The sequence below is a fragment of the Perissodus microlepis genome, chromosome 4 (assembly GCF_051167445.1).
Source record: "Perissodus microlepis isolate ML-2025 ecotype Zambia chromosome 4, ASM5116744v1, whole genome shotgun sequence".
Classification (NCBI taxonomy): domain Eukaryota; kingdom Metazoa; phylum Chordata; class Actinopteri; order Cichliformes; family Cichlidae; genus Perissodus; species Perissodus microlepis.
Window position 1 is genome coordinate 17,016,995 of NC_140464.1, and position 14,721 is coordinate 17,031,715.

Consider the following 14,721-nt stretch of genomic DNA (forward strand, 5'->3'; position numbering starts at 1 on the left):
TAACGCTCTCTCATTTGTGCATCAGCTGTGAACCCACAGATCCAGCCTCGATAACACTCACCTGGGACTCAAGTTCAGTAGCAGGATGTGGCTTTGGCCTAACACCAGAGGAGGCCCAGCCAGTTTTGTAAATGTCAACATAAATATGATCTTTTTAAAAAAAAAATTAAATGTGTATAATCATAATTTTATACTCACTGTTATTAGTTTTCCTCTGATTCTGGATAAGAAAAACAATTTACTCATTATTAAGCAGCTACACATCCAGCAGTGTGGGTTTTACACTATCCTGATTGTGCTGATGCAGCATGTGCGCGTTCAATCGTATAACCAGGAAAGCTGGGGCAAGGTGTCTGCTGCAGATGCTCGACTCGATTCTGCTCGGCAGGAAAGCTACAAAGCTTGTCACCGTGACATTTGATTCTTCTTTGTGTCGGTGTATACTGTGGTGGAGATGTTTTATTAGTAATTAGCACACAGTGGCTGCCATATAATGTGACGCGTGTGATTTAACCGTAACACATCAGTGTTTACCAGTCGTTTTGGGTTATTATGGTGGAAAGTAATAAAGCACAATGCATTTTTAATGCTTTTTTAAAATATTTGAAATTTGTATTGAATTCACATGTGATACAACTGTTTATTAATTAACTTGTAATATATTTATTTCAATTTTGAATAAAAGAAAACAATTTAAGATGGAGACAGCAAAAAATATAGAAGAGGAAGAAGAAGATGCTGTGGTTTCAAAACCACATTCTGCAAGTGTTATAAAAGCAGCAGTCTATGTGCATTGTTATCATCCGGACCTGTCAGCCACGGAAAACACTGCATTATAAAGAACTACCTCATTTGTTCTCCTCAGCTCTGAAATGCTTACAGGGTGTTGTTAAAGGAAGAGATGATGTAACACAGCAGAATTCAAAAACAATGTCAGTGTCAAAGTTTCGTGTCATTTTATTAACATCTTACATTTTGTTATTATTTACGTTTTACACTGCATCCTAGCTGTGCAGCTGAGATAACTTGGCAGTGATGAAGCAGCCAAAAGCAGCCAAAGCAGGTAGACTGGAGCAGCTTTAAGCTGATTTATTGGTGAAACTGAAGCTTGCTGTGGGGCAAACAGAAGCGGAGAGCAAGGCTGAGATCACAGCCAAACAAAAAGTGGTCTAAGCATAGTGTTGTAGACTGGTGTGTGTGTGTGTGTGTGTGTGTGTGTGTGTGTGTGTGTGTGTGTGTGTGTGTGTGTGTGTGTAACCACACCATGTCATGTGTATATTACATAAGGATTGAAGATCGAGGCAAACAGTTCGGTTTAATATTTCACAGGTTAGTCAGCTACAAACTGTATTCTTAGAAGCTGCTTAATCAATGGTTTGATATGTTCAGTCTCACAACGAGCACAACGTCCTGCACTAAAAGCAAAGTTAAAGGCCAAAGCAGGAGTCTAAGATCCCACTGAACAGTGGAGTTCACTTTCTTCCTGAAGGCCCATCGAGTTTGCTCCATCTGCTACACAGAGCTTCTGAATTAGCACTTATGGAACATTATCCCTTAACTGCGGAAGTCCGGATGAGGTTTGTGGCCGCTGAAGGCAAACAAAGGGGTCATGTCTCCTAATGTGAGCCAAGACATCAGCACACACAGAGTGAACTGCTTTAAATTAAAGCACTTAAAAACTGACCTGGTTATCTTCTTATTTACTGTAAGCTGTTATGGTTTCCTACATTGCAGATTTATTCTTATTCAAACCTTTAGTGGCAGCTTAAACCCAGGTGACTGAGGCTCAGGGTTCTCCAAGTTCATTATCTGCATAGATACTGACGACAAAAAAAGAAAAGAAAAAAAGAAAGCCTCCGAGACTTGACATAACAGAGCTGCATCAACCTTTTGAAGTGAAGAAAAAAACAGAAACACTTGATGATGAGTGTGCATCACCCATACATTTATTTGGTTTCAGAGATGACTCATTTGACTTGTTTGTGCCACTTCTCTGGAAAACCTACATTTTAAAGATAGTTGTGAGCGGTGAAAAACACAGCAGTTTAACTTACTAGATTTATTTCTGGGTTTTGCTGGTTTGGCCTTACTCGGTCTAGTGTGACTGGCAGATTGTTATTTTAGGATAACACCACTCTAGTTCCTCATTTCTAACGCTGTAGTTATTAAATGTGCTAATATATTTCTAAAAACATGTAACCACACTATAATTTACAGTAAACAACTACAACTACGTTTGGTTGACTCTGTGGAATCCTTTAAAAAACAGTTAAAAACTTTACTGTTTAAACAAGCTTTCTGTTGACCAATGCTTTTTACATTTTTATATTTTTAATTTACATTTAAACTCTATATTGTGTATATTGTGCATTTTGCTATTTATCGTACTGTTTATTTTAATCTCTGTGTGCAGCGCTTTGTGACTACCTGTCTATGAAAAGCGCTTAATAAATAAACTTACTTACTTACTTACTTACTTACTAAAACTCAAAATGCAGGATAGGGCCCTGTCTGTTCAGAGTACGCACTTATTCTTGTGACGGATAATATATCTAGTTCAGAGTCTTATTTTTTTCTGGGTCACACAGCTTGCACGTTCACCCACTTGTCACCGTCAGCACAGTGCAAAGCATCAGCAAGGCGTGTTTCCGCAGTGAGCAAAGGTGCTCTTAAACAAGCTCTGAAAAACACCTTGTTTTTTTTCTTTTTTTAAAACAAAAATATTATCAAAGGACAGTTTTGGTAAAGGTGGAAGCTGCTGAGCAAGCAAGTCAGTTACAAGAAGTACAAGATTTGCTAACAAGTGACAAAACAAGTGACATAAGTCATGCTCGTTTTGACAGTTAAAGCACTTTTGGTATTATGCTCACAGACGGACTTTTTTCAACTAGTTTCATCTGGAGTACCTTAAAAATTCATGGTGTATAACTACTATTTAAACCATTTGTCCACTTTTAATAACCACAACATTTAACACTAAGTCAGTGTGACCACTTTAAATTATGTACCCTTCATGGTTAGCTAGCAGTTTTTTATTTATCCACACTTTTACTATTTTATTCATAATTTTATTTAGCAATTTAGATACTATAGTATTCATCCATACTGTTGGGTACAATTTCAACTGTTAGACATCCTCTAAACAAACATACTTTTACAAACATTATTTTATTCATTTTTCGTTTTGAACATTACTTTATTTAAACTAGTAGATTTAAAGGTACAGTGTGTAAAGTCCCACCACTAGAGGTCAGTAGATCCAGCTGAGTTCTGTTTTCCCACCTCTCCCGAATTTAAGTGCGTAATCCTAGCTGTGGTGGCTGGTGTAGGACAGACGTGTTTTAAGTGTCTAGGTTATAGATTTTTGGAAATGATATTTGCAAATTAGAATTTTTAGGAGCTAAAAACATTTTTTTGCTTAAAAAACAAACAAACAAATCTTTCTAATGGCTGTAGCTGTAGTGTTATGCCTATGACTGTGCTTTAATCCCCCCAAAAGGATCAAAAACATGACATTTAGACCATTGGATTGAATTAGCGGTCAAGCAGAAGACGGGGGACTTTGGGGTCACTTTTAAAATCCTTCTCTCCGTAACTGTGCCGCTATTTACTCTTGTTTTATCTGTCACGTTGTCTCCTTCCTTCGCATTTTCACTTCTTTGGTGATCAAGGAGGCATGAATTAAAATTTACCTCCACAGGACACGAACGCCTGCAACTTTTTTTCACCTCCACCTTTGCTGAATTATGTCCTCAGCCGGTCTCCAGGCACATTAGGCTGATGAGTGATGTCCATCTCGGCTGCTGTGTTCAAGATGGCAGAGAAACTTAGTGGCTTCCACACATGAACTCTGTGTATTTTTAATGAATTGAGTTTATGAGAATGTATTAGCTTGTTGGACTACAAGTTACACACTAATCACGGTAGACTTATGAGTGCGATATCTTTTTCTATCAGATTAAAAATAAGTCATTATAGCCTGCTGCAAGGTGGCTGCTAGGCAACACAATAGCATCATGATGCATAATGCATAGTTCACCTTTTGTGAACATAATGAGATGTTGTTGTGAAACTCAAACAGGTGGGTGCTTTCATAAGATGCGGTATGTGCGTAAATGTTAAAAACAGGTCATTTCAACCCATTGCAAGAGGTTACCACACAACATGATGCTGCCATAATATCTGATCTAGATAAAAACCTTCAGTTGCCAACTGGGTACCTGTGTGCCAAGTCTGGTTGCTTAACGCTTTATTGTGTAAAGGCAGTGGTTGGACAAAGAAATAAGCAAACACACAGATGGACAGAGATTTTGTGTCCTCTAGCATGCCGTATATGAAAGGCCATGTCCTTTAAAATAAATAAATAAATAAATAACGTTAAGCTGTACATAAGAGCAGACTCCTGAGCGGAAAAGGAGGAGGAGGAGCCAGCAGCAGCCACAAGAGGTCTCTGCAGCTCAGACGTGCGGATCTTTGAGGCAGGATGTGAAGTCAGGCCCCACGAAAACGAAGCAGGTTGCTGCAGTTTGACATTTGGAATTTAGAGAGGCTAAAGGTCACGGGCGCAGCTGAGTACTTGAATTGATGTGGGCTCCACTGCTCGCGTGTCTCTACCCAGCCGTAAGATTTATACTACAAACAAAAGCCCCCCCCCCCCGCCTCCGCCTCCACGCACCACCCGGCCACATCCTTACACTAAACACACACACAAAGCTGCCCACACAGTACCTGAGGTGGTGTGTGTGTTTGTATGTGTGTGAGAGAGAGATGCCAGCAACTGACAAATTATCACACACAGAGAATCTGAGAGATAGAGGGTATTGTAAGATTTTTCATTATCGTGTCATATTGCGCAATAGTCCAGACCTGCGCACTGGTGAATTTTCGGATCACCAAGCTTCCCAGTTCACCAGTTAACTGTGCTTCAAATAATTCTTCTCTACACCTCCCCAAATATCGCGCTCAGTTATTCCACCTCTGAGCTTTGATAGGTGAAAGCCCTCACTGTTACAGTAAACCACTCCCGCTCATGGATTGGGCGTGCGTTAGGAGCGCAGGTGTGATTGTATCCACTTCCAGAAGAGTGTCTTCCCAAGGAGTTAGAGTTAGACATAAAGGCGGAATAAATTTAGTATTAGCTGCACCACGAAGGCTTTATTGCAGTTGTTTAGTATATCGTCTATCAGTGGCGAACAAGAGACGCACAAAAAGAAACAACCTGCAAAAGTTACGGATGCAAACGTGAACTTTACACATTCTGAGAAACCAGAGCGGATAATCAAGCTTAGATTGTCAAAGTGAAGAACCCCCTTAACCACCAGGAGAGGAAACATCTCACAGAATCATGAAGAAATCTTCATTCACAGGTAAGTCTAGCTCTTAAATGTGGTGACAGCTTTCAGGAACTCGTTATCTCGTGAGATATCACCAAATCCTTTTATAGCCTGATTGCAGGGAGGAGGCTGTGCCTTATAAACTGTGCATGTTTAGGTGCCAGTGTGACTGTAGAATGGAAAAAAAAGAGGGAGACAAGGTAAACATTAAACAGCTCTAACAATTAATAACCCACGTTTTTTCTAAAAGTTTTCCTTTTGAATTCCCCCTTTGCAAGAAGAAAGAAAGAGGGGGGCCCACACATGGATCTGTGGGTGTGGCTGTAAAGCATTTCTTGCATGTTTGTGCTCTCAGACTTTACCCTTCAAAAACAGGCTACGACGTCATGACAGAAAGGTGGTGCACAGACCCTGGCCCGGTTTTTTGTTTTTTCAAATGTGAGTTTCTTTCATGCTCAGACGAACAAGATGAAAGCTGCTCTGTGTGTCACCAAAGCAGGTCATATTTCATTCACAGTGAAATACTACAAAATCCTACAGTCAGTTTATATGTCAGTTGGCTTGTTAATCTGCTTGATTGATAGTTTTACGGTGTAGCTCCTTCACTCCTCCCAACTAATGCCTGAAGAGTGATCTGATTTGTGCATCAGACAAGTTCAGTGGTTCAGTTTACTTTGGGACTGGCTGGACCTGATTATGGTTGTTGTGACACTGTGGAGGCAAAGACTTGAAGCGAGGATGCTTCTTTAAAGGACAATGTCCCCTGTCACAAGGAAAGTACACCATAAGTGCATGTGACCTCCCTCTATGCTCTCTTTTCACCTTCCTTTGTTGCAGCTTTCCTCTTAATTCCCCCCTCTTTAAGGCACTGCCTACTATCGCCCACATCTTCTACATTCCCTCACCCCCTCCTTCCACCAAGACACACATACACACATGAATCCTGTCTCTCTTAGCAGTGGCTCAGTCCAATGTACACAACCCTATCCCGCGGAATGCCAGCTTTCCCGGCTCCTCTTCCCCGAGCCTTTGTGCGATGGAGCATCCAATGGTTTTCCATCGGAGCCAAGCACATGTTGGGTCATGCCGCCTCTCCTCCTCCTCTTCCTCTGTGTGTGTGCGCGTGTTCTCTCTCTTCTTGTCTTTCTTTGTCTGCCATGTGACGTGCACGGAGCTGTCACATTCTTTGTCAGAGCTTCCACTCGTGGAGCGGTCTAATAACAAAGTGTGTTTGTAAGCCTGACATGTGTGAAAGGCCTTCCTCACAAATGCGCAGCAGTGTTTAGACAAGCACCAGAGATGTGGATAGGTGACTGAGAGAGGAAGGTGGACTCGTGTGTCAGCTTATGTGTGCGTATATTTCGTACGCAAATACCCTTGTAGACACACAAACAAGTACAACATGTATCTGGCTCATCTGAAGACTGACATTAACAGTGTAGAAATGTGTGTGTGTGTGTGTGTTTCTGTGTATGTGTTCCGTCATGTAACCCCGCACAGATGAACCCCGCTCCTGGAGCCAATCCCTGGCTTGTACACCACTCCCTCAATTTGTCTGGATCAATGAGTAACCTGCATGAATAACAGCTCACTTCAGCACACAAACACACACACACACTTCAAATTCCACTCCTCTCACCTGTGTGACAAAGCCCTCACTCCCCACTGCATTACAGCTTTTAGCCTGTTTACACTGGAGAGTCAGCCGGGCTTTGATTCAGAGCCTAAAGCTATTGTTTGATGGCAACTTGAAAGTCGAGCTATAAACTGTGTTGAGACATATTCGCCCTGTCATCTAGCAGAGCGTGCCGCCGATGGTCTAACCCTCAATTTGGAAGCCTGTGGATAATGGAGAGATAAGGTACTGGGATATGTGGACATGCATGTACAGTACCCTGCGTGGTAAAGTGCTCTTACCACACAGAGTACTGTAGGTACAGCATAGGAAACAGTAGATCCATCAAGTATTCAGTGTTCGCTGATTTTGCAACTTGATGCATATGTACTAGTAGTTTTCATATATCACTGTTGTGTCAGCATGTGCCTTCCCTCGCCTCATCCTGGGTCCAGTTTTACACTAACCCCAACCATAGACTGTATATAAAAGTTGAATGTGAAGGCTCACTTTGAAGCCTCAGTTCTGTCATTATGGCCACCTCCATCTTCGTGTTTTCCAGAAGCAGAAGTGACAAAATGATTGTATCTATGCTTTACTGAGACCTGCTGATTAGTCAGCTGTGAAAATTCTCACCAAAATTAGAGCGTAGACTTCCTCTTATTAAAAGCAAATTTGATTTAAAATCCTCTGAAAGGGGCGATTAGCACTCATTAGCACCTCACAGGTAGAAAGGTTTGGCTCTAGTTGGGGGCTTTTCTGTGTGGTTGTTCTCCCTAAGTGGTTTGGTTTCCTCCCACAGCCTAAAAATGTTGTTAAGTTAGCTGGTGGTTCTAAATTGACCATAGGTGCCAAAGTGTGAATGATTATTTGTGTGCGTGTGCACGTGTGTGTGTTAGCCCTGCGATAGACTGGCATCCTGTCCAGCAGTGCGTCTCGCCCCATGACAGCTCAGATAATCCCCAGCGCAACATGTGACCCCGAATTGAATAAACAGGAAATGGTGGATGGATGATCCAAAAGGCAACAGCACCATAAACACTGTGGGTTATGCAAATTAGCCAAAAGTGGAAGAATTAGCGCTAGAGACTTGTAGCTTTTTATCTTTAGTTTTATGTGAATTTGAGCTGCTGCAAATTTTGCACTTCATGTGGCTTTATATTTCGGCCTTGGAGGTTCTCACGAGTTAATACTCCTACTCTGGACCACAACCTGACCATAACCACAAATACAAAGGGTGGTGACTACAGGAAACACACTTTATCTTTGACATAGATAAAGGCTTATTAAACAAGGGTGCGGACCTGTGGCATCTCTAACCTGTGTAACTCTATGGAGGTTTAGCAACCTTGAGACTGATAAACATGTATGTGGCAAATAAGCCACAGCACTGTGTTATTAATAAAGACTTCCGTGTGAAATCATAGGAGACCTATACTTACTGTGTCTTGTCTCTGCGCTGTGTATGGTCCTCCCCTCTCAGGCGCATAGAGCCTGCTCTGAAGTGTCCACTCTGCTTTGTGTTTATCATCTGCAGCCAAGAATGCAGCTCTGTGATGCTGTGCTGCTGGGGGTGTCAACTGATACAACAGACCGCCTGTACTGTAGGCCCGAGGCCAGGAGCGAGCCTGTAAAAGATAATGGCAGGCTCGGAGACATTCTGATGCGTGGAGTAACATGTGCGCCGACATCTAGAGACGGGTATTAGGGTGATAAAGTACAGACACTCGCGTACATTTGTTTAGATTTCAGATTTTTACTGCACTGTTATCTGGCTAACATGCAGACCTGAAGAAAAACAAAACCCATAAGGGGGAGTGGGGAAAGCATGCTGTTCAGTAGTCCATGCAACAGATAGCAGCTCCTCTGCTTGGCAGGAACAGCCCTGTCCTGTCATGACATGAATAAATATTTTATTGCAAGTAGCAATCAGTTTAAGTGTTAGTGACTCATATCTGTTCGGAGAGCCTATTAAGGTGGCAATGCCCTCGTGAATTAGCCAGATAATGCATGTTAAATGCATGCGAGCTCTGCTGTCGGTACAAAGTCTTGCTCTTATTGAAAATCAGTTTCCGGGACAACCGCTCTGTATAACATGGCTGCAAGAGGATTTCATCTGCTTTTTAGTTTCTATTTCAGTTTATCAGCTTTGTTTTAGTCGATGAAGCTCTTTTCTTTTTTAACGTGACCTGTTGCTTGCACACACACCTGAGCAAGCACATGCGCTGGCTGCATGATGCTTAAGGCTTCAGCGTTAAGGTGGATTGGCTGTGTTTGTTTAGTTCCTGAAGAACTTGAGTCCCTCATACAAATTAGAAAATCCCAGCAAACATGCGGACGCTGAGGCCCTTAAAACTTTCCTCCTTCTCCCCGTCATTCTCACATTTCTGAGGAATCACGTCTGTGCAGCCAGTCACTCACTGAGCTGTTCGCCTGTGACACGTATTTCCTGGGGGAGGCTGTAGCTCATAAAGCTCTACAGGCTATTTGACTAACTCCGTAGCTTTTAACAGCCCCAGAAGAAGGAAGGCTGATGCTTATCTACCACACTGGTATTATTTTATGGACTGCATGAGTTTGCTGTCTAGAGCACGTTTTGATATGATTTAATGCCGACTTGTGTGTGTGGCATTGTGAGGAGTACAGAGAGGCTTTTGTGTGTTGGGCAACACGGTGTTGCTTTCCAATGAATGGAGTGAGTGAAGAAGAAGGTTGGGAAAAAGTGTTGCCTTGGGCGCCACCAGAACAGCGGCCATTCATATGGTTTAGGGTCACCGATAATCTTTTCCCCAAAATGATAAAAGTGTCTGCGTGTGCGTGTTGAGTCTGCCGGTGTGTGGGCAGACCTGCAGCCGGGTAAAGGTCTTACCTGGGCTGTAAAAACAATCTTGAAAAATGGACGTGGAGCCATTCAGTCAGCTTTGCTTTCTTTTCTTTAGCTCTTCCGCTCGCTCACTTCAGCCCTCTTTCATCCACTCCCAGCTCTTTCACAGGCAGAGTTGTGAAACACTGTTTGCAGCATCGTAATGAGGGTCATAAAACACAGTGGAACAGATGGCTGAGCAGAGAGACACAGGCGGGAGGAAGGAGGGCTTAGTGAGCTTAACCTTCTTTGACATCATAATTTAAATTTAAAAAAAAAGAAAAGATGATGTTCATTCATGTAGTGTCAACTTCTCCAGTGGATCCTCCAGTAATGGATGCAGGTCTGCAAACACACCACAGTGAAAAACTTTATTTGCTGTGTACACAGTTCAGGGCAGTGCAGGTACACTGCTATTCTCTTGTCTGTCAGACTCAGTCATTGTAATCATAAACCGGTAGTAAATGAAGCAATGAACATGATACACCTGCATATACAGCGTAATTCACTCGCTGGATCCTTTATTAGGTTCAGCTGATTGTTAATGCACGTATCAAACGAGGGAGTCATGTGGCAGAAACTCGATGCTTTTAGTCTTGTAGGATTTGGCAACACAAACATCAAACTGAGCATCAGAATGGGAAAGAAATGTGATTTAAGTGACTCTAAATGTGGCACAGTTGTTGGTGCCAGATGAGCTGGTCTGAGTCTTTTAGAAACTGCTGATCTACTGGGATTTCCCCACACTGCCATTTTTTTAGATTTGGTCCAAGAAAGAGAAAATATCCAGTGAGCAGCAGTTCTCTGGGTGAAAAATGACTTGTTGAGGTCAGAGGTCACAGGAGAATGGCCAGACTGCTTAAACTGCTTCGAGCTGACAGGAAGACAACAGTAACTCAAATAAATCCTTGTTACAATCGAGGTATGCAGAAAAGCATCTCTGAATGCACAACAAAACTTTGAAGCAGATGTGATACAGCAGTGGAAGACCACACCGAGTGCCGCTCCTGTCAGCTAACAAGAAACGGAGACTCAGAATTTAGCATAAACAACGTGAAAGCACGGATCCACCCTGCCTTGTATCAATGCTTCCGCCTGCCAGTGGTGTAATTGTGTGGAGAATATTTGCTTGGCACACTTTGGGTTCCTTAGTACCATCTGAGCATTGTTTAAACACCGCAGGTCACCCGAGTATTGCTGTTGCTGACTGTGCCTATGCCTTTATGACCACAGTGTTTCCATCTACTTTAAACAGGATAACGCACCATGTAACAAAGCTCAAATCATCTCAAACTGCCTTCTTAAACACGACAATGAGTTCACCGTACTAAATATCTGAGGAATGTTTGGAGGACCTGGTTGGATCTGTGCCACGAAGGATTAAGGCAGCTCGGTAAAAAAAGGTAAAACAGGGTACAACCCAGTACTAACAAGGTGTACCTAATAAAGTGGCTGGCGAGTGTATAAGGGAGCATTAAGCAGACATGAATCTGGTTGCACATTTCAAAATTATAATTTAAGCACGCCTCAACTTTCTCTATAAGTGCTTTTATTTTGGAACTCTGATATTTTGTAAAATCATAATCAGACAGTGTCAGTGTTTTGTTTATATGAGTGCAAATATCAATAGGTGAAAATCTGGTATCATGTCACAGAACTAATTTATAATTTCCTGTTCCAAGCAACAGTGATAATTAATTGTTCAGGAACTGTTTTTAGTAAAGTGACTCCTCTGTCCTCCTGCACAAATATCAATACAGCCTCCTCCGCACAGCCTCCTTAAGCAAACACTAAAATCTCAGGTCCCGGCATTAATTATAGCCTACGTTTAGTAAATCCCTCTACCCGGTCTCTGTGCAGGCCGTCCTTCGTGTGTGACCGCATGCGATCACTCTTGTGTTTCAAGTATGTTGAAGTGCTGCACCCTCTCCTCTGTTATTTACTCTTCTCCACTCATTTGACACCATTAACCAATCAGCTGAAATATTTGTCCAAGCATAGCCGTGCACTTTATTGGTCATGCTTAAAACGCCACCTGGCACGAACGCACACACGGCTTCGCTAAACACTGCGTTTTGACATCAGTCACTTTACTGCGAACTCACAAGCACAGACAGATTTGTCAATGTGCAAACATTGTGCAAACATTCATATGTATGCGCTGTGCGTGCGCTGACCTCCTTTGCGCACAGTATCATTTGCAAATATGACATCAGATGATTAAAACTCGCCTTCAAAGGTGAAAAAAGATGCATGTGAATGTATACGTTTATGTTTGCTGCCTCCGACAAGACTGTGCAGGAGGACAAACAGATTCGGCACACAGACACTTTTGTGCTAGTGTAGAAGTAAACTTGGCAGGTGTCCCTCTTTTTCTTTGTATTGCTGTATGTCTGTCAGTACTTTGCCCTCACTTTAAACTACGCTGAATCATATCACCTTTATGCCAAATGCCAGCGTTTCAAAGCGACTTCGTGCTGCTTTTTTTGCGGCTTCTGTGCCGCTTTACTTTGTTGCGATGATATGCATTGCTCGCCCCATTTGAAGGAGAGGTTCAGTTGCAAGGGTGTGTATGTGCATCCAAGAATAAATAAGTACAGACATGTTTTTTAGCTCCGAGGCTTGATAGACTTGACTCCACAAACCTGAAGCTCTGTGCACACAATAGCATAGCAGACCAATGGGGTCATGACATGAAAAGTTGCTGATTAATGATTCACACTCACAGCAAATGGTCAGCCCGAGTTCCTGTTTGGTGATTTAAAGAGTAAGACTTCCTCCCTAAATCAACATTGAACGCGCAAGTAGCGCTGCTTACATCGACCTTAGCTCAATATTGAGTGTAAAACAGGTTAAATCAATTCTGAAATGCTTATAATAATTGATGCTAAACCTGGGCTTTTTCTGGTCTGACTGGGGGTGCGGGGAATCAAACTGGGACACTAGGAGCAGGTAAAAGTTCAAAATTGAATTCTTAAATAAAAGGCAAAGGAGCAGAGAGTCGGCGAGGCTGAACCCAACATGAGAAAACCAAAGGTACACCGGAAAAAAAAACTTACTGAGAACTGGGACACAGTTCCAGGTTTGCTGGTTAGACACCAGTGTGGCAGAAGTCTGACAGGATAACAGAACAATGGGTGGGGGCAGGACATAAAAATAAAAACAAAGATTTTAAAATGAAACTAAACTTGAGGGAGGGTACACCCTGGATAGGTCGGCAGTCTGTTGGTGCACGTCTTTGGACTGTGGGAGGAAGCCTGAGTATCCGGGAGAACATGCAATTCCACACAGAAAGGTCCTGACCTTCTTGCTATGAGGAAACAGTGCTCGCCACCGCACCAGCGTGCTGTCTGTAGCCTAATGATTTGTTCTAAATGATACAATTCTGCTCTAATGTATCTGCAGACGGCAACATTTATGCCAACAAAGCAGTCATATTGTTTTCGTTATGCTGACGATGCTGGGCTGCATCATCACTTCCTGCATTTACTCTCCTCATTGTGAGGAATGACTTCAAACGCTCCGTCGCACCTTCTCACCTTCTGCTACATGTGCACACTCGCGTATTACAAAAGCTTTACTCATGTATTCCAGTCATATACCCGCCACACTCAACCTCTCCCTCGGGCCAGCTGTCTTTGTGTTCATCAGTGACAGCAGAAGAGGGAAAACCGCTATGTTGGCTGGCAGCGTTAGAAGAAAACGAAGCCCATGTTGTGCACCAATTTGTGGAAGGAAGTACTTCTAAGAATTAAAAACAGGATGGGACGACTGAATCATCATCCACCGGATGAACTACCTCATCTGATCTGCGTTAAGCGAGTCGATGCAGGCGACGTCTAGAAGCTTAAGGGAAGTGGAGACGAGAGTGTGGTTGATCAGACAAAGATGCAGCATCTTGTTTCCATGCCACTGCATGACCCAGGAGGACAACACTTTTTTTATCATGCTATTCTCTCTGTAACCAAAGCTATTCTTTATTATGCTTTATTTTGTGTCAAGTAAATCCTGTATTGTTTGCATGAAGCAAATGAGAAGCCACAGCCAAAGCTTTGAACATGGTTAACACGAGTCCGCAGTCACTGGGACTCTATTTAAACCTATGAGCTCTCTGAGATTAAATCTGACTGCACATGAAATGAAGTTAAAGATGATGTGGTTTTAGTGAGTGAAGCAAACACTGGTGGATGATCGTGATTAAAGAAACGCTCAGTGACCTGATCTCAGTGCGTTTGACATGCTGAAGATAAAAAAAACAGAAGGCAGGAAGACCCACAAAGAAATAGCAGCTGAATATAGCTGCAATAAACATCACAGTGGAGGAAATGCATGTTTTCTTATGTATCTTAGTTTAGGCAGTCATTGCCTGCAACGGATTCTTAAGCTTATCTGTAATTGTTAAAGTAATCTTGAGCAATGTGTTTCAGAGGAAGGGTTTTTTTTGGTTTTGTTTGTTTGTTATGTCACCTAACTCTGACCTATGAATCATTCAACATGAAAAGGTACCTGAAGATGCCAAAGATGATACAGTTTTAGAAGCATAAGTTAATGTCTTTCATAAAGAGCTATTAGCTGAAAACTGGGCATGGGTCTGAAAGGTGTGTAGTTTGTCTTTAAAATAATTAAATATTGAGGAAGTTGGATGAGTGGAGGACAAAAGAAGAAGTAGGTGGAGGCTCTGTCATTATTGTGAATGCAAAAAAGTACCATGACATTTTGATCCAGCATGTATCACCATCTGCAAAGTACGGCTTCATTTTTAAACATAACAATGACTCCAAACACACAATAGAACGCTATCAGTCATAAACGGGTCCAGACCTCAACATTAGAGTTACACTTTCACTATAAAAACTCATTTCCTGTATTTCCATGTATGGTTGCACACATTTCAAAAAGTAACTGCACCT

The 14,721-nt window shown here is 42.2% G+C and overlaps 1 protein-coding gene across 1 annotated transcript in view; it reads left to right on the forward strand.

The window, feature by feature from the left end:
- Nucleotides 1-5,077: 5,077 nt before the first annotated feature.
- The window catches only part of septin9a (septin 9a), an 82,351-nt gene continuing 72,707 nt past the window's right edge, over nucleotides 5,078-14,721 (forward strand). The window contains exon 1 of the mRNA XM_084926153.1: nucleotides 5,078-5,366. Within this exon, the coding sequence (XP_084782279.1) occupies nucleotides 5,345-5,366 (22 nt within the window). The 5' untranslated portion in view covers nucleotides 5,078-5,344. The remainder of the gene's footprint in view (nucleotides 5,367-14,721) is intronic.